This window comes from Lethenteron reissneri, chromosome 4 (genome assembly GCF_015708825.2).
Source record: "Lethenteron reissneri isolate LAM-NWPU_2019-01 chromosome 4, ASM1570882v1, whole genome shotgun sequence".
Classification (NCBI taxonomy): Eukaryota; Metazoa; Chordata; class Hyperoartia; order Petromyzontiformes; family Petromyzontidae; genus Lethenteron; species Lethenteron reissneri.
Window position 1 is genome coordinate 5,268,286 of NC_083782.1, and position 24,774 is coordinate 5,293,059.

Genomic DNA, 24,774 nt, shown 5'->3' on the forward strand with positions numbered 1-24,774 from the left:
AAGGTTTTTTTTAAACTCGAGGGTTTCTATTTTTTTACCTGGTTAAATGAAGGTGAAATAAAATAAATAAAATAAATAAAATAAATAAAATAAAAATTGCGTGGGATCGCTAATATTCGTGTGGATTTCGCTAATATCGCGTGGATTTCGCTAATATCGTATGGCATCACGAATATTGCCAGGTCCTCGCAAAAAAGGTTTTTTTAAACTCGAGGGTTTCTTTTTTTTACCAGGTTAAATGAAGGTGAAATAAAATAAATAAAATAAAAATTGCGTGGTATCGCTAATATTCGCGTGATATTGCTAATATCGTGTGGATTTCGCTAATATCGTGTGACATCGCGAATATTGCCAGGTCCTCGCAAAAAAGGTTTATTAAACTCGAGTTTCTTTTTTTTACCTGGTTAAATGAAGGTGAAATAAAATAAATAAAATAAATAAAAGAAAAATTGCGTGTTATCGCTAATATTCGCGTGATATCGCTAATATCGTGCGATATCGCGATACGGGGCGATATCGCGATATCGCGATACTGCGGCGGTTGGCGCCGGGTCCTGCAGGCAGCGCGCGGGACGCCCCAAGAGGCGAGGACCCCACGGAGCAACATGGCGGCGCGCAGCGGGAGCGCGGCGCGGTTTGAATGAGGAAAGCGTGAAGAGGCGGGAACCTCACCTCGTCTCTCGATCTCCTCCTCTTCTCTTAACGCCTCCTTGTTTCTCTACCCCTCGTCTATCTACACCTCGCCTCTCTACCACCTCCTCTCTACCCCTCGTCTCTACCACATCATCTCTCTACGCCTCCAAGTCTCACATCGAACATCGCCTCTCCACGTCGTCCTCAACCATCACCTCGTCTTAGACTTGTACTCCTCACCCACCTCGTGTATCCACCCACCTCGTCGCCACACCTCTTCCTGTATCCACCTCGCACGCTACGCTCACTCTGCCTCGCCTCTAAGTCTCCCTTCCTCCGCCACATCCTCGTTTCTTAATCTCGCCTGCTAATTCTACGTTGTACCGATCCACCTCTTCTACACACACACACCTGCCCTCACCTCGTCTACACACACCTCGCACTGCCCTAACCTCGTCTACACACACCTCGTACTGCCCTCACCTCGTCTCCACACACCTCGTTCTGCCCTCACCTCGTCTCCACACACCTCGTTCTGCCCTCACCTCGTCTCCACACACCTCGTTCTGCCCTCACCTCGTCTCCACACACCTCGTACTGCCCTCACCTCGTCTCCACACACCTCGTTCTGCCCTCACCTCGTCTCCACACACCTCGTTCTGCCCTCACCTCGTCTCCACACACCTCGTTCTGCCCTCACCTCGTCTCCACACACCTCGCACTGCCCTCACCTCGTCTCCACACACCTCGTTCTGCCCTCACCTCGTCTCCACACACCTCGTTCTGCCCTCACCTCGTCTCCACACACCTCGTTCTGCCCTCACCTCGTCTCGTCCACTCGTCACGTCGCCCCAATGGGTACCACGAGGCACTGGTTTCTGCAGAGGGTGAGAATTCATCATTAGAACGCGGTGTGACTCTCCCATCTCAAGGAAATCCTCGCAATGCTTTTACCATTTAACAACAACAAGGCAACGTTTAAACCGCGCCTGCGTTATGTCAAATGCACGTTACGATGGTCACTGTTACGTTGTTTTTATAGCTTTATTTTGGTGATTTTGAAAACGTTTTGGTTCAGCCAGGTTTGTTTTGTTGGAGTACAGAGTTAGCCTGATAACTTTAATCTAAGTTGTATTATGGTTGTTATTGTTTGACTTGCATCCCACCGAGATGTTTGCACACAGCATTGATATACGGTGTTTTTTCTGGAAGACTTTGCAGGTTTTTCCTGGATTTTTCTGTTGCGTGTTGTCACTTTAAGATGTTTCTTGTTCATGTTTTTTTTGTTGCGGTTGCACCCGAGTCAAGAGCCGCATGGCTCACAGGGTTATACCTCATTGGAACCTCATTTGCCAGTAAAAAATATGATAATTGGTTTTTTACCCTTTTATCTGGCAACAAAACTGAGACCTTTTTTACAAGGAGTCATGTTTGCATAGACCACAATACCAAGGGTAAAAAAACAATTAGGGTTATACCTAATACATGAAACTGAAAACATTTAACTTCTTTCGCACCCTACTTAGCCAACCGTGCGTGTGAATGTGCGCAAGGGTTAAGGGTTAACAACGAGCCGAGTTGTTAGACTCGGCCGTGAGTTGGGAGAAACCTGACGGCCGTGGTCCCCCCCTCCCCCCCATGAGCGGTCGTCTTGCAGGTACCCACCGGAGGTTGCTGTGTACGGGGAGCGGTGGTGCAGCGGTTAGCGTCACTAAACCCGGCGACCCGAGTTCGATTCCCGCCCACGGCCACCGAACATCCAGTGACGATTATCTAAACCGGTCCTGGGCCTCCCCTAGGTCGACTCGGCCTCAAATTAGTACCTGGTGCGATGTGCAAACATCGCCACTGGGGAGACAAAGGCGGCCGGGCGTGCTTGCTGGCCACCACCCCCTCGTGCGCCGTGCCGGCCTTCGTAGGTAGCTCGCTAACAGCGCTTGCCCCAACAGTCTGTTTAGGCTATACGGGGGATCTTTGTCTTTTGCTGTGTATGTGATAGTCTTATGGGGAGCGGTAGCGCAGCAGTCTACGAGTTCGCCAACACCGGTGACGATTATCTGAACCGGTCCTGGGCCTCCCCTAGGTCGACTCGGCCTCAAACGAGTACCTGTTGGGATGTTTTAAGCAGCGCCACGAGGAAGACGAAGACGGCCGGGCGTGGTGTGCGGGCTACCGTCTGTTAAAAGGTTACACGGGGACGGTCTTTGATGTCATCCCCTATCTGCCCTTGCTTCTCCGCGTGCGGTGCAGGAGCTGCGCTGGCGTGTGGCGGCCGCGGTGGCGTGGGCCGTGCTGATGCTGCCCGTGTTCACGGCCGCCTACCTGGCCCTCGCCCGCCTCGACCCCCTCCACCCCCTGCTCTGGGTCGCCGGTCAGAGCAACCCCGCGCACTCTCGCACGACCGTCGCGACCGCGCGCCTTGTTTGCGAGCGCCTATTGTGGGAACGTGCTCGCTTGTGGCACGTAAGAGGGCCCTGCGGTGGGGAGATGTTAGTTACCTCGCGTGGTATACAGGATGTCGTGGGTTTGATCCCGACCCCGATGCCTGTAAATTTGGAGTTTGAATCTCTCTCCCCGTGGTCACGTGGATTTTTCTCCGGGTCCTCCGGTTTTTCCCACCACATCTAGAATCAAAGTGCGCTTAGAGTATTTGGCCACTCAAAATTTACACGTGATAAGCCACTTCGTTGAGCTATGACCTGTGGCCAGGTCGCTTCTGAAAAAGAGCTAGATAGCTCAGTGGGCCTGACCTGGTAAAATAAAAAGTTTAGTTTAGACGGTTGGGTGAATGGGTTTTGGCGGGACACGTCGCTTGAGTCAAAAGTTATTTGCAATTGAGACGGTGGCCTTGCCCTATTTGTATTTATAATGCTGAGCAAGTGGTGGAGATTCAACATTATTATGGTTGGGTCCAGGGACTACCACAGTTAACTTCCCCGCCAAGTGGTTCTCATTTTTATTGACCTCAGAGGGATGATGGACGGAGTTCAACCCACAGCCAGAATATGAAACTAAACAGAAACTAAAGCATTTTTTATTTTAACATGTAAGGCCCACTGAGCTATATAGTTCTTTTGTTGAACGACCTGGCCACAAATGATCACCTAATGAAGTGGCTTATCACGTGGAAATTTCTAGCAGCCAAGTACTCTAAACGCATGTTTCTAAATGTGGAGGAAAAAATCCGTGGACCCAGACAAAAATCCGTACGACTTGGGGAGAACATGCAAACTCTAAAATAACCAGGCATCATCAGGGTCGGAGTTGAACTCATGACCTCCTGTATACCAGGCGAGACAGTTACCTAGGTATAAGATCAAATAAATCACGACGTTTCGGGCGCAACACAAGCGTCCATCATCAGGTGGGAAAGCCTGGTCTGCTGCTGAGGCAGACTTTTAAAAGCAGACCATGCTTTCCCACCTGATGATGGACGCTTGTCTTGCGCCCGAAACGTCGTGATTTATTTTATTTTATACCTTCGTGACTTTACCGAAAGAACCAAAGAGTATGGATTCCTGCAGTCACGAAAGCTTCAAATCAAGATTGAGGCAGTTACCATCTCGCCATCGCGGCACCCTTTTGCAACCTTGCGATTGGGAGTCTCTCACCTTACCGCTGAACTATCTGGACACTCGGCGACGAGGGATGATAAATGGTAGCTGAGACAAATAACGGAGTGGCAGCCAAGGGACTGAATGCACGGGATTTTCAAGCATAGCAACTTAATGGTCTCAACCCGGACACCAATGATTGCACACACACACTAACCCATATGTTACGCGATCTAACCAAAACCCTCTATTTTGGATAATATTGTTCGCTAAAGCCTACGTGTTAAACTAACCCATCACGTGAAATTTGGCTTTGCACTTAATTTTACTCAAATTCCTGTCTCTAATAATTTAAAATACTCTATTGGTTTAATGCGACAAGCAGTCCGTGGCATAGGCAGGTGCGAAAGTGCTGGCCTCTACTGTGTTGATGAGACGTCACTTGCACAATGTGTTCCCTGATATCTACTTCCATGGGTCGTTGTCTCATGGAGGTACTTGCTGCTCTACAAGAGTTCTGAACCGATTCTTTGTCTGATGACATGATGCTGACAGCACAATCTGGAAAAAGTTGGAGGAGAGGGGGGTGGGTAATTCTCCTCGCAAAATTTGCAACAAAAAGAACCTGAGTGGCATACTGAACGTAGTGATTTTTTTTTTATCTTGGCCCAAGTGCCATTAGTGTTGTGGCATCACAGAGTGAAAGAGAGAGAGAGGGCGAGTGCTCTCGAGCATTCCCCACCCTCGTACGCCGAGCGTCTCCATCACTATCGGAGCTCCTGTTCACTCGGCGCCACTTGACTCCGTGGTTTATGCAGACTAAAATGAGTGCCGTCTTTGTTCCTGCTGCATTGCGCGTGCACGAGAGTGAGTGTGTGTGTGCTGGCCACTCCACCCCCTTGTGTGCCATGTGGGCCTTCATAGGTGCTCGCTAACAGCACTCGCCCCAACAGTCTGTTAAGGTTACACAGGGAATCTTTGTGTATGTGGGTAGCGGCGGTGTAGTGCTTGGCGCGCTGCGCTACGAACCCGGCAACCGGTGTTCGGTTCATGCTCACGACCAACACTGGTGATGATTATCATAAGCGGTCAAGGGTCTCCCCTAGGTCGACTGGGCCTCAAATGAGTGTGGTGTGTAAACATCACCACTGGGGAGATAAAGGTGGCCAGGCGTGGTGCTGGCCACCCACCCCCTCGTGTGCCGTGCCGGCCATCGTAGGTGCTGCTCGCTAACAGCACTTGCCCCAAAAGTCTGTTATAGATTTTACGGGGGATCTTTGTTTTTGGGGAGAGCGGTAGTGTTAGTGGTTAATGCTCCGTGCTACAAACCCAGAAACCGTGAGTTCACTTCCTCCTGGTCACAACGAACGTCAGCGACAAATGTCTGAACCTGTCCTGAGCCTCCCTAAGATGGACTCGTCTATAAATGAATATGTGGTGCGGTGTGTTAAATAAACACAAAACGTCTGCACTCGGGATAGAGAGGTGGCAGGGAATGGTGTTGGCCTCACCACCCCTCGTGTTTCGTTGCGGCCTTAGTAAGTGCTTGCCAACAGCAATTGCCCAACTAGTCTGTTAAATTTCACCTGGGATATTTTTCTTTGTCTGTTTCTGAGTTATATCGATGTGTGTGTGCGTGTATATATGTTTACCATAGTAGAGAGTGCAGGTGGTTTATCTAGCATTCACCTGAGTTGCTTAACCCAAAGCACCTGGATCTCAAAGTACACCTCGTCTGGCACAAGTACCATGGTGACACCTCTGCCATTTCGTGGCCAATGTCAGTTGTTTATGCACATGTCTGTGTGCCTGTATGTCTCTGTGTGTGTGTGTGTGCAGACACCCTGAGCGAGCTCGCGAGCTCCCACGTGCTATTCACCTTGACGCTGCTGTCGCTAATGCTGCTGCTGGTGTCGGCGTTCGACTCCAGGAATTACACGGGTCAGCCCCGGCATCTCCTGCCACCACCGGCACACCTCACGCGGCTCCCTCGCTGTCCCCTGCTCCCTCCGTTTCCCCGAGAACTCCTGCAGAAGCCTCTATTCGGCTGGCAGAGGACGCCACGTTGGCGAGATGTTAACTACCTCACCTGGTATATGGGTGGGAGGTCGTGGGTTCGATCCTGACCCTGACGATGCCTGCTATATATTTGGAGTTTGCATGGTCTCTTCGTGGTCACGTAGATTTTTCTCCGGGTCCTCCGTTTTTTTCCTCCACATACGTTCGGAGTATTTGGCTGCTATAAATTTCCACTTGACAAGCCACTTCGTTGAGCTATCATTTGGGGGCCAGGTCGCTTCCAAATAAGAACTTCATAGCTCACCGGGCCTTACCTGTTGAAATAAGAACAGTTTATAATTGTTTATAGAGTCCACCCGCTGAGACCATTCAAACGTGGTAACATTGTCCTCGCCAAAAATTACCCAATGGGAATTCCACAAAGCGTCAATCATTGCCCACTGCTGGCGGATCCCCACTCGCAGGCCAGCTTCTGAGTGGCCTTGTCTTCACAGGCATGGCTGCAACTGGGGGTTCCGTTTAAATCGTTTGACATGTGATGTAAGTTGTAAAAAAAGAAAATAGGCTTTTACCCTTTCCTGAAATAATACAGGAGGTGTTAAGATGTTCAAACGCCAAATTGATACCTGTTGCAATGCAACAAAGTCTGCTTTACCACATGCTTGTGATAAAGCATGTAAACAAACAAGCTTTGACAATGTATGCATTGTTTTTAAAACTGATTGGCCTACACCAGAGACAGCCTCCTTTATGGTCTTGTCTCACCACCAGTGCTAAACCAGAGGACAACGCCAAAATGCAAACAACAGAGGCAATGCAAATATCAAAGCATTGGTTGCTTGGATTGAGCAGTTGAGCCTGTTCTGTTTCCGTAATTTTGATACCGGTGTAGTGACGCAGATCAGAGACAGCAACACTTGGAGGCACGTCTTTATTTAACAAGCACCATCGGGATAGATACACACCCTACGTGGGTGAACACTATTATAATTAAGACCGTCTTTTGTCGGTGGTACTACTTAATTAGAACAGTTGGTAGGCTGTCTGACTAACAGCACTCCGGGATGGTGAAGACGGAGACGACGATGAGGAGATGGTGACGACGACGAGATGGCGACGACGATGGTCTTGAACAGCCACGACGGGGATTCCACTTCCAGCAGCAGCCCCGAGCTCCCGCTCAGGGGGCCCCCTCTTACACTCCCAGCGTGGCCTTGCTCCGCCCCGGCCACGCCCCCTTTCTGGAACCTTCTCGCGTGTTCCCGGGACTTCCCGATGGGCCCCTTTTATGATCTTTCCCCAAGATGTCCCCCTCTCGTCTATACTGTGGCCTGCTGGCGTGAGTCAGAGGTCGCAACCGGGTACCTGATACCCGTACCCTACCCGATACCCGGCTACCCGTACCCGGCCGGGTACGGGTACCCTTTTGCGACCCTGGTGCGGCCGGGTACGGGTAGGCCGTGAGTCACTGGTGAGTAACTGTTTGTCACTCATTTCCCAATGTCTTGTCTCTTCTCACAATTCAAGTTCCTAGAATCAACCGACCCGCGCCTGCAACATGGCTTCATCCCAGAGGTCGCAATCAGGTACCCGATACCCGTACTCTACCCGGCCGGGTACGGGTAGGGTACGGGTACCCGTTTGCGACCCTGGTGCGGCCGTGTATGGGTACGGGTAAGGAATCAAAACCCGTTTGCGACCTCTGGCGGGAGTACTGCCATACACCGCAGTTACCCTTTTCCGCCAGCAGCCAGCGCTATACCGCTACACCGGCATAAAATGATCCCGTAGATTTATGTATGTTGAACTTCTTTCGCACCGTACGTAGCCAACTGTGCTAATCGGAGGTGCAGTTATAGATAATTCATCATTGGTCATGAAGGTGGCTTTGCTCGTTCACTCAATTCTGGTTTTAAATTCAATTTTACAGAAAAAACGAATAAACTCTTCAAGACCGTGAGAATTATCCCCGGAATCTTGAATGAGAATTAGCCTTCCACCTTTTCTTAGAAAGTGGTTCGCTATTTATTTATCCTGTACAGTACATGTTATCGTTTTTAAAGTGTTATTAAACGGTCAATATTGAATTGTAAATGTTTTAGTAGTTTGGAGTTCATCATAATAACTTATCCATTAATTAATTATTTGCGACGTACCGGACCACCTCTCCCCCACAACAAGAAAAGGCTGCGATCACAATTAGTCCAGCTTCGAAATGATTGATCGACTATGCATGTCGCTCCACACGTGGACTGCCCCACCCCCAGCCACCCCCAGCCACCCCCAGCCACCCCCTCCCCCGCCGTAGTAGCACACTTCTGACGCTTGCTCCACTGCCTCCCCTTCCTCCCAGCGGTGGCGCTGGTGCCGTGCACGCCGCTGGGCACGCTCGCCGGCGCCGTGAGTCCTCACCGCTTGCTGCACTGCGCCGCACACGCCGTGGCCGGCCTGCTGGCGGCGTGGTGCGCCGTCCTCACCGCTGGTGGCGCCTACCGGTCGCTGAGCATCAAGTGCGGCACGCAGCGCAGGCGAGTAGTGGGGGAGGGGGTGGAATTGGCACCTGCCGTGGGAATGTGGAATTGTTGAACGGTGGTTTGGTGCTGTTGACGGCGAGGGCTACGCCATGGCCCTTTGAGCGAGGAGACGTTTTTTGATTGTTTAAATTTTTTCTTTTCTCCAATTTCATACCAAAGTAAGCAAACATTTTTTATTTTACAAGGGAAGTACCACTGAGCTATATAGCTCTTTTTCAGAAGCGCACTGGCTATCTCAAATGATAGCTCAACAAAGTGGCTTATTGCGTGGGAATGTATCGCAGCCGAATACTCTGAATGCACCTTGATTTTAAATGTGGAGGGAAAAACTGGAGGATCCGGAGAAAAATCCACGTGACCACGGAGAGAGAGAGAGAACACGCAAACTACAAATATACAGCAGGCGTCACGGTCACGGGATCGAACCCACAACCAGGCGAGGTAGTTAACATCTCGCTCCATGCAAAATCGTGATGGTGACGTGATGATGATGCAAAGGATCCATTTAGACCTCTCGCAGAGTAGTGCAACCCCCTCCCTGTTTGAGAACAAACCACGGAAGTTGATATAACAGAGCTACCCCTGAGATCCCTTCAAGTGACCCCTGGTCCAGCGTTTTCCCGCTCACCATGGCACTGAGACTAATGTTTGCGCATAACCGTCAAACCATTTTTTTTCTTTCATAAATCCGCACTTTAGCAGCGTGGTGAAGTACCCCCATGAACGACGTGGCATGGGTAGGCCTTTGTCCTGTAGAGTTGTCATTTTTAAAAGGTGATAAAGATGCGAGCCTGTAATTTTATCACTGTCACCCTCTTCACAGTTCTTTTGTGTGCGTGCATACAAGCGTGGTGCATGCATGCATCACATGTGTACTTTAATGTGTGTGTTCATCCTAGCGTGTGTGTGTGTACGTTCATGTGTGGTGCAATTGGGAGCAGTAGGTGTTGTGGTTGGCACTACGGAGCCCAGTGACCCAAGTTCGATCGTCGCTCACGGCCAACACCAGTGACAAGGATCTGAACCAGTCCTGGGCCTCCCCTAGATTGACTCAGCCTCAAATGAGTACCTGGAACAGTGTGTAAACATCACCACTGGAGGAGACGAAGGCTCCCAGGCCTGGTGCTGGCCGCCCACCCCCTCGTGGCGCTGTTCCAGCCTTCTTAGGTGCTCGCCGACAGCACTTGCCCCAACAGTCGGTTAAGGCTACACGGGGGACCTTTGTCTTTGTGCTGCAGCCCTGTTGGCGAGTGCCTGAGCGAGCGCCACCTCTTCGTGCTGCTCTTCGGGGGCTTCGTGGGCGCCACCTACAGCTTCCTCTACTTCCACAGCCACATGTACTACGTCCCGTTCCCCGCCATACAGGTGGCCCCCATCGCACCCACCCATCCACCCAGCGCACTCCGCCTGCAGTAGCAATGATGATGTATGGGTGTTTTTTTATTCATGTTTTTATTGCGGTAAGCACACAAAGCCCGGTTCAACGCGTCAATGGTTTCTGGGGGAGGGGACGAGGGGGGGGGGAACTTGGGGGAACTTTCACCGCTTGGTCGTGTATAGGTGGTAGGGGGGGGATGCCCGGTGCCCTCCTTGACGGGGTCTTCCGTTGGGGGAGGAAGTGAGAGCTTATAAATATGGGGGGGGGGGGGGGGGAAGAGGGGCGGGTGGAAGTTAGTATGTATGTTGAACTTCTTTCCCACACCGTACGTAGCCAACCGTGCTAATCAAAGGCGCGGGAAGATTTTGTCGAATAATAATAATGTTCATGTACAGCCCTTTAGCCTAAGCGGCTCCTTTGTGCAGCAGGAGAACGTGCGAGCTTGCAATGGCAGCCCAGTGTTCCGTGTCTCGTGTTCTCGTTAAAGACGCAAACCCCCCCCCCCCCCCCACCACTGTGCAGCCCTTTTTTGCAGCATGCAGCATGGGGAACACACACTCGGTTGCAATCGCAGCCTGGTGTTCTTTGTGTTTTTGTTATAATACGCGAACACGTCTTGCAAATTTTTTCGCAGCACGCTGCAGTAAAACACACTCCCAGTCGCAGTTGAAACCCAATGTTCCCTGCCTGCCTTTAAAGATACAAATCCTAGTGCAACTGTGTTTGCAGCACGCGGACGCGCTCTAAGTTGTAATGGCAGCCCAGTGAGTGTTCCGTGTATGCATTTAAAGACTTTACGCTGTTTGAGCCATTTTTGCAGCATGCAGCAATGTGAACGCACGTTATCAGCTGCAATCACATCCCAGCATTCTTTGCCCTATGTGTATTCTTGTTGTTCAAAATTGCAAACCCCCCCCCCCCTATCCGTCCACCTCCCCGCCACCCTTGCTCCGCCATCCCGCAGATGTACAAGTACCGGCGATTCCGAGCACTGCTGCCACGCATTCTAACCCACAGCGCCGCCCAGTCCCTGCGGCTGCTGCGCTACTACTGCCTTCTCTACTTCCTGCTTGGTACGGCGGGAGTACACGGCGGAGTGTGGCGAGTGGCGCAGCGTGGTTGGCATAGGGCCCTGGTGCAAGGAGTCCAGGAGTTTAATAAAAATGAGGACCTCCACGTTATGACCAATTTACCCCCAACTCCCACCAACGTCTTCATAGCCCACCACCTGACCCTCTCCGGCCCTAGGCCCTGGTGCAGTCGTGCTGCCCCCACAGCCCTCAGCTACTGGACATTTGTGAAAAAGAGCTTTATAGCTCATCGGATTCCTCCACTATAATTCAATATTATGATTAATTGCTAAGCCACTGCACATGGCATTCGTCAGTTAAAATACCCTTTCTGTAACTATTGTATGTACATATGTTGAACTTACTTTGCACCCTATGTAGCCAACCGTGCTTAATCGCAGGTGCGGGGGAAGTACAACAAACTAGCACAAAAAGCACTTATAAAGAAATTAGTTTTCAATCAAGATTATTTACACGTGCATAGCTTCAGTAACTTCCTAATATCGGAAGGAAGAGCGTTCCAGACGGCCACAGAAGCGTATCTGAAAGCGCGCGATGTAGTGAGGATGGTCAAGGTCAAGAGGTCATCATTGCCAGTCTTGTTGATGCGCTGCACCACCCCCTGTCATTGGCTTTAGGTCTTTGTTTTGTTTCCAGCCAAATTGTCTTGAAAGTGTCCGATCCCATCAGATCTCGGAAGCTAAGCAGGCATGAATCTGGTCGGTATTTGGATTGGAAGAGACTGCACTACCCCGTGAAAATGCACATGTCAGAGGGAGTGATATTTGAAGGTTCAGATAGCCGGGCTAAATTGGTCAATTAAAATCACCAGTTGCTTCTAAGTTGTACAAAACGCCAATCGCTGTTCGTGTTTGTTTTTTTCTAGGCAAGTGGCCGCGAGGGTGGGTCATGGCAGCATTTGACCTCCACCTGGACAGGTGAGAGATGTCCTGACTTCTCGTGTGATTCTGAACGAATGGGTAGGTGAGTTGGCGAGTGAGTGAGCCCATGGCTTAGGTCGGAGAGAGGGAGAGTGGGTGCATGAATGCCTGAGTAGATAACAGGGTGAGTACGTGAGTGAGAAAGTGAATGGCTGGGTGTATGAGAGGGTGATTGAGCAAGCTCGCAAGCCAGTGAGTAACTGACTTTGTAGAGGTGAGAAGGGAGTGGCTGCGTGAGTGATTGGCTGGGTGGGTGAGTGATCGATCAAGTTATTGAATTGTTGGTTGGGAGCCTGAGTGGATGATTGAGTGAGTGAGCAAACACAATTCCTGTGTGTGACGGGTGGTGAGTGAGTGACCGATTGAGTGAATGGAACCTGGATAAACTGGTGGCTGTGATGGGAATCAAACCACATGTCAAGCCCCATGCTTCGAACACGTGATATTTTTATCTTGTGTGCTTGAGTACGCACACATGCGTTTGTGCTTGTGAATGCTTATATGGGTGCGTAGTGGGCATGCGTATTGTGTGTGGCTGCGTGTGTGGGTAGGTGTCGAATCAATGCTGCACTCGGGGAGTGGGCTGTGTGTATGTGGCACAGTAGGGGGCGCACAGGTGGTGCATCTGCCAGTCGTCTTAGTCAACCCATGGCACCTGGGTCTGTCCCGTGACCTCCATGCCACTTCACGTAGCCTTAAAGTGCACATACTTGGAACAAGCGCCATGCCGGTTATTGTTGCGGAGCGGTAGCACAGTGCTGTGGTTCGCGCGCTGCACTACAAACCTGACAACCTAAGTTCGTTTCCCCGCTCATGGTTAACATTAGTGAGGAATATCCGAACCTACATGGTGTCCCATGCAAACACGAGTACTGGGGAGACAAAGGCGGCCAGTGGTGTGGTTTCCGGCCACACCAGCCCCTCGTGCACCATGCCGGCCTTCAAAGGTGCTCGCTAACAGCACTTTTGGCCCAGCGGTGTGTGTAGGCTTACAGGGTGGGGGGGTGGGATCTTTGTGTTTGTTGACAGTTCGGTGTCGAGGCTGGACTCTGTGAGCGGCTTGCTGGACGTGCCCCTGCTGTACGAGACGTGGCTGGCCGGGGCCTTCCTGCTGCTCACCTGGTACCTGTCCTGGGCCTTGCTGCGGATCTTCTCCACCGAGGTGAGCCCCTTTGCTCCGCTCGTCATCACGGATCCGTACACCTTTTGCTCCGCTGCTCGCCACCGAGGTGCCATGATCGTGGAACTGCTTCTGGCAGGAGAAGACTTTGACACGCAAAGCACGTAAGCTGTTATATTGTCGACGCACACCTTGTCCGTGTGCGCCGGGCTGTCCCGACACATGTGTTAGGACATGTGGAACGTTCGAATGTGTTAACTTTTATAGAATATGACAATTATTATTCAGAATGCTTTTTACCCAAGACAGCCTCACTGACCGTGAGTCTCATTACTGTTTTCAGGAGGGGGCCCTAATCACTTTTCTTGCAGTTGAGGGCGATGATCGCGATTCTGTTTCCAAATGACCAAATTTAGGAGTAATTTAACAAATTCGGCAAATTTAGACCGTCAATTGACGCCACAATATATTTTTACATCTGCTGTGAAGCAGATGGCTTATGTATTTTTTTACCGTTAATACACAACTGCAGTATTAACCAGGGTGGCCCGCAGGCTTCGAGAACGCGAACCTCTGCAATGAGTGGCGATAGCGCCACAGCTCGGCCATATTCCAGCAGTGCGTGCGTGTCCTGAGCTCGTCAAGAAAGCATAAACCATCGCCACACGAACTCCGGTCGTCCTCGCAGCGGCGCCTTTTGGCTGGCCATGGAACAAAGACGGTGGTGCAGCGCTTCAACAACACTGGCCAAGATGACCTATTGACCTTGACGAACCTCACTGCATCGCGTGCTTTCAGATGTGCTTCTGCGGCCGTTTGGAATGCTCTTCCGATATTAGGAAGGCACTGGAGCTATGCACTTTTAAATAATCAAGATTGAAAACTTATTTCTTGAGAACTGCTTTTTGTGTTTAGTCTGCTGTCGTTCCCCCACATCTTCGATTATCACGGCTGGCTACGTATGGTTCCAACATGCGTACAATCATTTCCACTTGTTACCCCCACCGTGCCTCCCCTGTGCCACAGCCCCACGTCTTCTTTGTGGAAAGCAGCTTCCCAGAGGAGGCGGAGATGTGCCTGCCTGCCGTCCTTGCCTCCAACCCCCCGTCCATTGTGAAGGTGAACCGGCCCCGCCAATCTACAGCACTCTCGCCTGGGCCATATCACCGGGAGGGAAGGGGTGTGGGTGGGGGGGGGGAGAGGCGAGAAGAGGGTTGTGACACCATTCGTGATTGATGCACATTAAACCGGGTTCTCAAGTGTAGTGAGTTTATGGTCTCAGCCAGGTGACCAACGACTGCACACACAAAAAAACGATCGCATACATTTAGCATCCGTAATTGTTTTTGGCTAAATTGCAGCTCGGAGAATTATTGGTTATATTATCGCTGTCAGGCGAAAAACGTTACTCTCTGCTGCGGGATGGGTGGGAAAGTGCCGCCCACTACTGCGTGTGACCAGAGGCCAATCTCAAAAAGTTAGCTCCTTGACATCCGCTGTCACGAAGGTTCGCAGCGCTTTGTGGGAGTTTCAAATGGATTCTTTGTCTCTTGCCGTGACACCTAACGATGGCACAGTTGGGATGAAATTGTGGATAAAAATTCGATGAAAATATGAATTGCATCAAGGTCTGTATAGATGTTATATACATAATTTTAACACGTAGGCTTTCTATCTGGCTGTCGCCTGACGAGGCTAGTTGTAATTACTGGCGAAACGTCGCACTCAAATTGTAAATGTTGTGGCTTTGCTCTCCAGATGAGTGTGCTGTACTAGTAACGAATTGTCCTGGTCTGTTTACATGACAAACCTTACTAATTAATTGGCTGTGTCGGGTGGAGGCGGGTTTTAACGACACATTTATATATTTACACGATCTAACCCAAAAAAACCTGCATTATGGATGCTATATACATCTTAATAATGGTTGTTGTTGTTTTACAGCATCTGGCTCTGCAGGACTTGTCCATTCTGGCCCAATATTCTCCCGGTCGACGCCAGCAGATATTCAGTCTAAGCCAGCCCGGTGAGTGTTTCACAGCACCTACCCTCACCACTACCGCTGCTAGTGAAAGCTGAGTGACTTGGTTAGCTCCTGGCTCCAGCGGGTGAGTGCGCGAGAAGAGATTAGTGAGTGACAAGAGGTGTGTGATTGCGAACGGTTGGCCTTGTGGGTAGGTGAGTGAGGAGATGGGAGGGTTCAAGTTTGATGCAGTGAGAGTGAATGAGTGAACAGTTGAATGAGTGATAAACCTAGTGAATGTGTGAGTGAGGGTATTCACACATGGTAGAATTAATAGCTAAATGAGTGATTGTGTGGGTGAGCTAATGATCGACTGAATAGGTGATTGACTGAGCGAGAGAAAATACATTTGGGAGGTAGTTATTGAGTGAGCTTGCGTGAGTGAGAAGATTATTAATTGAGAGGGCGGTTGAATGAGCAGGTGAGAAGGTTCATGTGTGAATCTGTTGAGTGATTGAATGGTTCCCCCGTGGTGGCGAGATGTGAACTACCTCGCCTAATATACAAGAGGTCGTGGGTTCGATCCCGACCCTGACGCCTGTATATTTGGAGTTTGCATATTCTCCCTGTGGTCACGTGTATTTTTTTCCTAGTCCTCCGGTTTTTCCCTCCACATTTAGAAATATGCGTTTTGAGTATTTGGCTGCTTTAAATTTACACAAGGTAAGCCACTTCATTGAGCTACTGTTTATGTCCAGGTCACCTCTGAAAAATAACTGTATAGCTAGTGGGCCTTGCCTGGTAAAACTAAAATGTTTAGTTTATAATGGATTGGCGAATAGCAGAATTAATAAATGAGCGAGTGTGTGGGTGAGCAGATGATCAATCACCTGGGCAGGTCACATGACCCTCTTTTTCCCCAACTCGCGTGCGACGCAGGTGGTCGCCCACACACGTGGACGATGGTGAGCTCCACGTGCCTCTCGCTGCTCACTGAGCTCGCCCAACGTCTCGTCGCCCGCCAGGATCTGCCCACCAACCAGCTTTCCAAGGGCGGCCTCCCGGGCCCAGATGCTGCCAACCAAGCCTGCCTTCCCGGTACCCAACAACAACAAACAGCAACAACAATGCTCGCGTTTAAAATGGTGCTTCCGTAACGTATCCCATACATACGGAAGAGATGGAATCCACCCTTTGCCACACAGCCTTCTCCTGGCGAGCCAGGGTACAGCGAAGGACTTTCTTTTAGTGCGATCGCAGCTTGTGATCGTTACCGGTGCCCCTCGCCCACCGACCTACCGACGGTTTCCTCCCACCGCAGGCTGCACACCGCTGCACATGCCGCATGCCGCCAGGATGCGCTCCCTGGTGCAGCCGCTGCCGCCGACCCCGAGCGTCGCGGGGAGGCTCGGCCCAGCCCCCTCCACTCCAGCCGACCTGCGCCTCCCGCCAAGCCCGCCCTTCACGCCGGACTTGGGTGGCGCCGGTCAAGTAGGAGCGGTGATGGAGTTGCCGCTCAGGCCGCAGCTGGATCTGGGCTCGCCCTGGCACGGCGCGGTGCAGAGTCCACACCTCATGCGCCGCGGTCCCCGGCTGTGGTCGTCCACGTCGCCCGGTGAGCAGTGGGCGTGGGACGAGCCGCGGTGCGACGGTTTGTGGTGGGGTGAGACGTTTGTGCGATGGTTCGCCGTGGTCGTGGTTTGACGCCGTTTAGGAGGCCTCGTGACCGTCATGTGACCATCCATTGTTGGGACAGTTCTCAACGCTTGACGTTTCATGATGTGACGAAACAAAACACTTAATGAGAAATTCGGCAAACGCCCTAATGTGTACATCAGAAAACAAATATACTTGCTCATTTTGTTCAATACCCGTATCACGAGCCTTAAGAATAGATGTATGCATGTATGATACACTTCTTTCGCACAATACATAGCTAACCGTCGTAATTGGAGGTGCAGGGGAAGGAGAACAAACTAACACCGAAGGTGTTAGAAAGAAATGAGTTTTCAATATAGATGATGTACAAGTGGATGGCCCCAGTGGCTTCCTAACATCAAAAGGAAGAGCATTCCAGACGGCAGTGGAAGCGCATCTGAAAGCGCCCAATGCAGTGACCGTCTTTGTTCGATGGCTTGCTAAAAGCCGCTGCTACTGCGAGGATGACTGCAGTTCACGTGATGGTTTATGCTCCTTGATGAAGTCAGGACACGTGCGCGCACACGGGCACTGCTAGGGCATGGCCCCAACAGCATGTAGCCAACCATGCTAATCGGAAGTACGAATGGATGCGAATGAATGGATGCATCCTCGCGCCAATTGACGCATCGCGAATTAACTTTTTAAATCCTTTATATTAAGTTCACTTGTTTGCTTGCTTGCTTACGACCGTGGAAATCTTTCGGTCGTTTTTTAACCCACTTCCCGTGATCCAATTGAGCTGACATTTTCCACACAGACTCGTTGTGCGTGACAATTAATTTTCGTGAATTTTTTTTCCCTAAATTTGACACTTTTTAGAATTTTTTTTTATATTTAATTACCAATTGCTTAATGGTGGCAGGCAATCATCTGAACCATAGGTGGCAGCCATCTCAAGCCAGAGGACGAGAGGACTCTAGCCGCCACGCATATAAAGGATTTAGAGTGAAAAACTTTGTTTTTACGGGTTAATTTTTTTCCTCCTCCCCCCCCCCCCCCCCACCATCAGTGATGGCTGATGATGAAGGTGGGGACGAAGTCACGTGAATTCCGTGTTGCTCATGTGGTGCGCTGTCCGCCCCCTGGCCCGTGCTGTTTCACGCTTTTAGTGTCGTCTCTGTTGGCGACGCCGCCGCTGCCGCCTCAGTCGCCGCCCCAGCAGAACACGGCAGCTCCTGATTGGCTGGGACAGAAGTGGGATCAGGTGACCATTGTGTGATTACTTAACGCGTCGTTGTCTTTGGTTTGAAATTAAAATGTCGCCCGCTATTATCTTTGAGCTTAACCTCTCGGGTCTGTCCGATATAAGTTGGAAGTTGGATGCTTCATTCATGGGAAAAAGAGACTTTAAAGCAGGGGTGAGGAATCTTTTCCCTACTCAGGGCCGAACAGGGCCACACATTGACACATGCACCTCGGTCACCGTAGTTTCTGCAAGAGGCCCTTGCAGCGACAGACGCACAACTTCGCTGCCCGAGTTCCAAAATATTCCCCCTCTTGAACCTTTTCAGTGTGGCCAAGATGCTCACAACGATGAATGTAATGTATGTACCAGTAATCCCAACACAAGTTATTGAGCGTGCCAGATGATTGGTAAACACAAACGGCTGCAAAGTGGCAAGAACTCAAGTTTGCAAAACACAATGAGTGAACCACTTTTTTTTTTACTGACAATTTCTGCTGATAATATTGTGACGTTTGTTTTATTACCGTTTTGTCTTTTGTCAGGTCAAGAACTACATCATCAAAGTTTGGCCAGTGTCATATTTCGTGCACAAGGTAAGGTTTATTTGAGGATCATTGTTGGCAATCTGGCGACCCTGCGCCGAGCTGCTGGCATGCCTCCGACGCGAGTTTGAAGCTTCCTTAACGTGCGCTTGGACTGGAATGTCACGGTCAGCGTCCGTCGTGGTGCTTCGGTAGAACGTCACCGCATGGACGTCGTACGTATCCAGCCCATTGCCAATCCGCCAAAAACTGGCCAAATACATCATAGGGCTGCCCAAAACCTGCTTACTTAATCCGGAGCACAAAACAAAAATTGCACAGTAATGCATTCTGCCCGGACAGCGGACCCGTTGGCTTCCGTTCCGCTAATTAAATACTTCCGAAGACAACCGCATGTTGGAAAGTGTTACAGGAAGTGTTGCGCAACATCTCGGCGTGTGCGCGGAGCTCCTAACTCGTTTGTTTTTGTTCTCCGCTTCTCGTGCGTCAGCTGCCGGAGTCGTCGAGCCAAGCGCTGTTTGCCGACTGCCAGGCGCACATCTGGGCACTGGAGGGTACGAAACCAGCCCCCGCCCCCCATCCCCCCGCGTCATTCCTCCACCACACACCCCTACACTCCCCCCCCCCTCCTCCACTGCGTTCGCGATACTCACGGGGCACACACGCAATCGCTTGGCGCGTATTTTTTCTCGTTTCCAATCATCTAAACGCAGTTGCGTCGCGCTGCAGATGGTTCATTCTGCACGCGTGTCTACATACAGCCCCTTTGTCCATCCGCTGCTGGTCCACTTGGTCGGGGTTGTTTAGACCGTCTCCCCACGCCGGCCAGTGAAGGTTCACGAAGTCGTGCAGCGTAGATGTGGGAGCATAGAAGTCGAGTGCAACGGTCGATTTTTCCACACTGCCCCCTGCTGCCCACCACGTAGCTCCGCAGCCTGTAAAACAGACTCGAGGCTGTTTTATGGTTGTATTTATTTTTGATGAATTATTAATAACTGAGTGGCGGCCAGAGAGAGGGAACATGCCCAAAAGGACATCCGTTGTGAAGATGGAACAATGACAGCGGCTTGTGTGCAGGTTCTGGATGGATTGTCGCATCGTGGAACCGCACGGTACTGCAACGGATTAGGAACGCCTTCATCCAGCAGTGGGTTGGTCATGGCTGATGATAATCATGGCTAGTTGACAAGGTCGAATTATAAGTAGAAATTGAGCGAGATGCCGCGTTTAATGCACTATGGGTTATTTGTACCACCGTTGGTGGCCGAGCCGAGAGCATCTGCATGTGACACGTAACACCATGGTTTAATAACGGGGCAGTTGAATCCTGGGATGGAACCCAAGATTTTGACATTGGCAGAATACTCCGACACGGCCATTTTGATCCCCCTTGGCAGACTGAGCCACATTTTGCTTGGAGCGTTTCGAAGCACCGAGCCCAATCACACGTGGGTGGTTGGGTGGGCATTACTGTAACATATGCGCACATCTACGCAGGGGGTACAAAGGTGAAATCACAACAGCAAAATGGGTGGAGCGGTGGCGCAGAATCTTGCGCGCTGCTATGAACCCGGCAACCCGAGTTCGAATCCTAGTCACGGAAAACGATGGTGGCAAAATGATAACCTGAACCGGTCCTCAGGAAACTCTTCACATACCCACACTTACCAGCGCGGTGAAGTATGGTCAATAAAGTCCCATGACAGACACGGTGATGGTGAGGCCTTATCCGTCACTGGGATTGTCAAATGGCCTGTATGGTATATATTATTGTGAAGAACAACATCAATGGTACAAAAGCCTCACGACTTTGTACACATCTTTCACACATCTGTCGCTCGAGCGTGTTTTAGAGTATTTGGCTGTTTAGAAATTTCCACGTGATAAGCCTATAATTTGTGAGCTTGATCTTCCACAAAGCTGCTCTTGATCCACCCTAAATCACATCCACTGCACAAACCATGGCAGTAGATGCGGGATACCTGATGATGCAGAAATGGAAAATTAAAAACTCTCCAGTACTGTGTGACTGTGGCCATCCAGAACAGACCGTACAACATATAACGACGCAATGCCCCAATCAACATACGAAGGAGGCATGACAGAGATGACACTCTCTGCTGCTCCTGATGCGGTTGTCTGGCTTGACCACTTGAATGTGAAATTGTAGTTGTTGCTCTGCATCTACATCAGCAGCCATACGGAATAAGAAGAGAATGTATCTTCTGAAAAATAACAACATAGTTGAGTGGGCCTTGCCTGGTAAAATAAAATTGAAAGTTTTAGGTTAGTTTTAATAGCGTGCGTCGGTGGAAGTAACTAATACGGATAAGATTTGAGATGGTTATTCTGTGAGTGCAGACGCTGCTGTGGTGTCACGGTTAGCACGCTAGAGTTGCAAGTCACGCAGTTGGCCGGTTCGAATACATCTCCAAGCGCTGCAGTTGAAACGATGGTGCAAGTTTCTTAAATTCTTCCCCCGAACCCCCCAGATCTCTCCACCTATCAAGTATAAATAAGGTACCACCACAGTTCGTGGATCAGCAGGTCACGTGTGGTATGTACGTTGAACTTCTTTCACACCGTACATCACCAACTATGCAAATCAGAGTTGTGAGGGGGGGGGGGACAACAAACGAAACATGAAAACTAGTTATTAAGAAAGGAGTTTTCAATTTTGATTTAAATAAACTCCAGTGGCCTCCGAATATCGGAAGGAGGAAGAGTGTTCCAGATGGCCGCAGAGGCGCATATGAAAGCACGTGATGCAGTGACCGTCATTGTTCGATGGCTAGCCGAAAGCCCTTGCTGCTGCGAGGATGACCGGAGTTTGCGTGATGGACTATACTCCTTGGTGAGTAAATTCTCCTTGATGTGTCTGGTCACTGTCAATAGTTAGGCCAAACACCCTCTCGAGAGTTTCTTCCAGTGGTGGTTTTTCGCCCAGCAGTGGCGTGAGCGAGCAAATGCAGGGCTGCACCTTTGACTTTTATGCCGTAACTAAATCGTGCTCCCTTCCCGTGTTGTCTCGGGAAACAAGTGGTACGTTGTAATCACTGCTAAAGCTCGTGAAAAAACTAACCGAGGCCTAGAAATTAATAATGCGCATTGTAGTTGGCTTTTCAAATGAATGACGGCACGAACCACATGAGTGTTTTCTTTGGCAGTCTACGCAGCCAACAATGGCACATTCTCTCAACAGTTTTGCCGAACAGTGTGTGTTGTGCCGTGCAGCGCCGCACACAAGTGCATGATGTGGTGCCGTACGCGGCTTGCGCTCTGCGTTACGGTCTCGGCGACCTGGGTTCGATTCCCTGCCATGGATGACCATCAAGTTTTAATTTTCAAGTGCGGCCTCTCTGTGTCTGGCGAGCCGAAAATTATTTATCGCACCCTGCTTACCACCTCAAGTATACTACTGGCTGTGGCTCAGTCACGTGTCACCTAATCTAGTCTGGTAGGGACCATGAAAAGATCTCCACACTCGTTGCACCACATCCAGTTTACCCCCTCGCTATTCCTGCGGCTAGTAGTCATGCGCCACCTACGTTTATGGCCTTTATATTAATCTTTTAGTTTTTGTTGTTGTTCTCAAGCACCACCACGGATCTCCCTTCATCATCCGTGTGTGACAAGTAATATAACCTTAAACCCATATTGGTCTACCAGCGATCTGGAAAATATTCAGTGATAACTTCAACTCTGGATAACATCAATGGCAGATCCTGGACTCTTCTCGGTTGAATCAGCCTTACACGAGTACCTGCTGCTATGTGTCAACATCAGAACTGGAGGGACAAAGGTGGCCAGGCATGGTGCTGATCACATCACCTGACTGTGTGTGGTGGGCGGCCTTCAAAGGTGCTTGCTAAGAACTCTAGGCTACAGGAGAGATCTCTGTCATTGTTTGTGTGGGGAGCGGTAGTGTAGCGGTTAGCGCACTGCGCTATGAACCCGGCGACCCAGGTTCGATTCCCGCTCACGGCCAATACCAGTGACGATTATCTGAACCGGTCCTGGGCATCCCCTAGGTCGACTCAGCCTCAAATGAGTACCTGGTGCAATGTGTGAACATCGCCACTGGGGAGACAAAGGCGGTCGGGCGTGGTGCTGGCCACCCACCCCCTCGTGTGACCGTTTCGGCCTTCATAGGTGCTCGCTAACAGCACTTGCCCTTACAGTCCGTTAAGGCTATACGGGGATCTTTGTATGTTCAGTGGGGAGCGGTGGTGTCGCGCTTACGGCGCTGCGCGACGAATCCGGCGACCCGAGTTCAATTCCCGCTCATGGCCAACACCAGTGACGGTTATCTGAACCGGTCCTGGGCTTCCCCTAGGTCGACTCAAATGAGTACCTGGTACGGTGTGTAGCCATCGCCACGAGGGAGACAAAGGCGGCCAGGCGTGGTGTTGGCCACCCACCTCCGTCTTGTGCCGTGCCAGCCTTCATCGGTGCTCACAAACAGCACTTGCCCCAACAATCTGTTTAGGCTATATGGGTGATCTTTGTATATATATGTGTGTGCGTATATGTGTCTGTGTGTTTGACGATAAAGCTCTCTCACATCTGGTGGCTGCATCGATCACCGAGGACAGGTTTGGGGTGGTGCAGACGCGACTGTCGGAGATCCTGAATGCAATGCTGGCCCTGCAAGATGTGAGTCGCACCCCACAATTCATCCATCGAAGCAAATCCCTGTCAGTGAATCGCATTTCACCAGTTTGTTAATGGCATGTGACATCACCACGTCACCCCCCCCCCCCCATACTCCCGGTCGCTCCCTTGGCCCCCAATGCAATGCCGGATGGACTTGATGATCACACAACATATATTAAAAAAATTACATTTGACAATCACTATTGCGGTCTTCAAGATCCTACATGGACTTGCCAATTTCTACCAATCCCCTCTCAACTCAATATACTCCTATCCACGTGCTCTCCCACCTCTTCCCTGTCATCTCACTCTACTCCCCTGTTTCAGTTCAACATCTTGAGAATTTTGTCTTATTTATATTTATACGCTAAAAGGTGTCTTGTCAGCAGGTGAGCAGGTCATGTGACGACACGTACCCACCAATCGCAGCCACTGGAATTCAGAACTTGACATTGCCGCCCCTCCCTCGTCCCAGCAATCTGCCACCGCCTTTGGCAAATACCTGCCGTGCCTACGTTGCATAAAGCTGGCACTGCTAGGGCCCCTCGCCAGTGTTGGCCATCACCTTTCTTTCCACATATTTGTAGTCGCGTGCCAAGGGTCCCTCCAGTCCATGGGCCTCTGTGCAGTTGCACCGCCTGCGCACACTCGAAAGCTGCGCGAGAAACTTTTAAAGCCGGATTCCTCCGTTCTGCCCGTGACCTCACCTCTCGTGTCCTGACCCCCCCCCCCCCGCCCGCCCGCAGGCCGTTGACCGTCATTTCAAGCTGCCGCAAGCGCCGAACCGCCCGGCACGACAGGCGCACAGCCTGGTGGACTCTTCACACAAGAACCTGCGCTTCGCTCTGCGCGCCGCTCTGAAGACGGCGGTCTACCGCGTCGCATCCACCTTCGGCGAGCACCTCAAGTGAGACCAACAACTTGGCGTGCCCTCCTGTGTTGTCATCGTCATCGTCCTCGGGCTTGATTTAGTCACCAATCACCTGGTGTGCGCTCATGTGTAGCATTCAACATCAGCCATGATCGATCCACTAATAATTTGGTGTGTGCCCTCTTGTGTTGCAGTCATTATTATTCTTAGTTTTTTCGGTAAAGTCACATTTTTTACCTACGTGACTTTACCGAAAAAACTAAGAGTATGAATCCTTGCAGTCGCGAAAGCTTCAAATCTAGAATTAAGTCATTATTATTATCATCATCAGCCATGATCTATCCATTGCTGGATGCAGACCTCCCCAAGGCCTTACCATCTCTCACAGTCTTGTGATCTTATTTAATTTTAATTTATATAGCGCCTTGAGCAAGGCGCTAAACAAAGAAGTAACTATTTGTACAGCAGAAGTCTGATGAGATGAGGCGAGTTGACAAGAAGGATGTTCGTACATGAGTATGATGATGCGTGAAAAAAACGATGATGACTGAGTACGGATGTTGGTCGAGGGGATGAAGGTGTTGATGATGGGGAAGGGAGGGGGAA

The 24,774-nt window shown here is 50.5% G+C and overlaps 1 protein-coding gene across 1 annotated transcript in view; it reads left to right on the forward strand.

The window, feature by feature from the left end:
• Window positions 1–592: 592 nt before the first annotated feature.
• Window positions 593–24,774, forward strand: part of NDC1 (NDC1 transmembrane nucleoporin) — a 28,263-nt gene continuing 4,081 nt past the window's right edge. Inside the window, exons 1-17 of the mRNA XM_061563035.1 lie at window positions 593–1,520; window positions 2,884–3,004; window positions 6,027–6,128; window positions 8,560–8,734; window positions 9,979–10,105; window positions 11,083–11,191; window positions 12,075–12,126; window positions 13,159–13,291; window positions 14,276–14,368; window positions 15,194–15,275; window positions 16,152–16,310; window positions 16,534–16,827; window positions 18,023–18,117; window positions 18,642–18,692; window positions 19,132–19,195; window positions 23,197–23,297; window positions 24,044–24,204. Coding sequence (XP_061419019.1) covers window positions 1,488–1,520; window positions 2,884–3,004; window positions 6,027–6,128; window positions 8,560–8,734; window positions 9,979–10,105; window positions 11,083–11,191; window positions 12,075–12,126; window positions 13,159–13,291; window positions 14,276–14,368; window positions 15,194–15,275; window positions 16,152–16,310; window positions 16,534–16,827; window positions 18,023–18,117; window positions 18,642–18,692; window positions 19,132–19,195; window positions 23,197–23,297; window positions 24,044–24,204 — 1,952 coding nt within the window. The 5' untranslated portion in view covers window positions 593–1,487. The remainder of the gene's footprint in view (window positions 1,521–2,883; window positions 3,005–6,026; window positions 6,129–8,559; window positions 8,735–9,978; window positions 10,106–11,082; window positions 11,192–12,074; window positions 12,127–13,158; window positions 13,292–14,275; window positions 14,369–15,193; window positions 15,276–16,151; window positions 16,311–16,533; window positions 16,828–18,022; window positions 18,118–18,641; window positions 18,693–19,131; window positions 19,196–23,196; window positions 23,298–24,043; window positions 24,205–24,774) is intronic.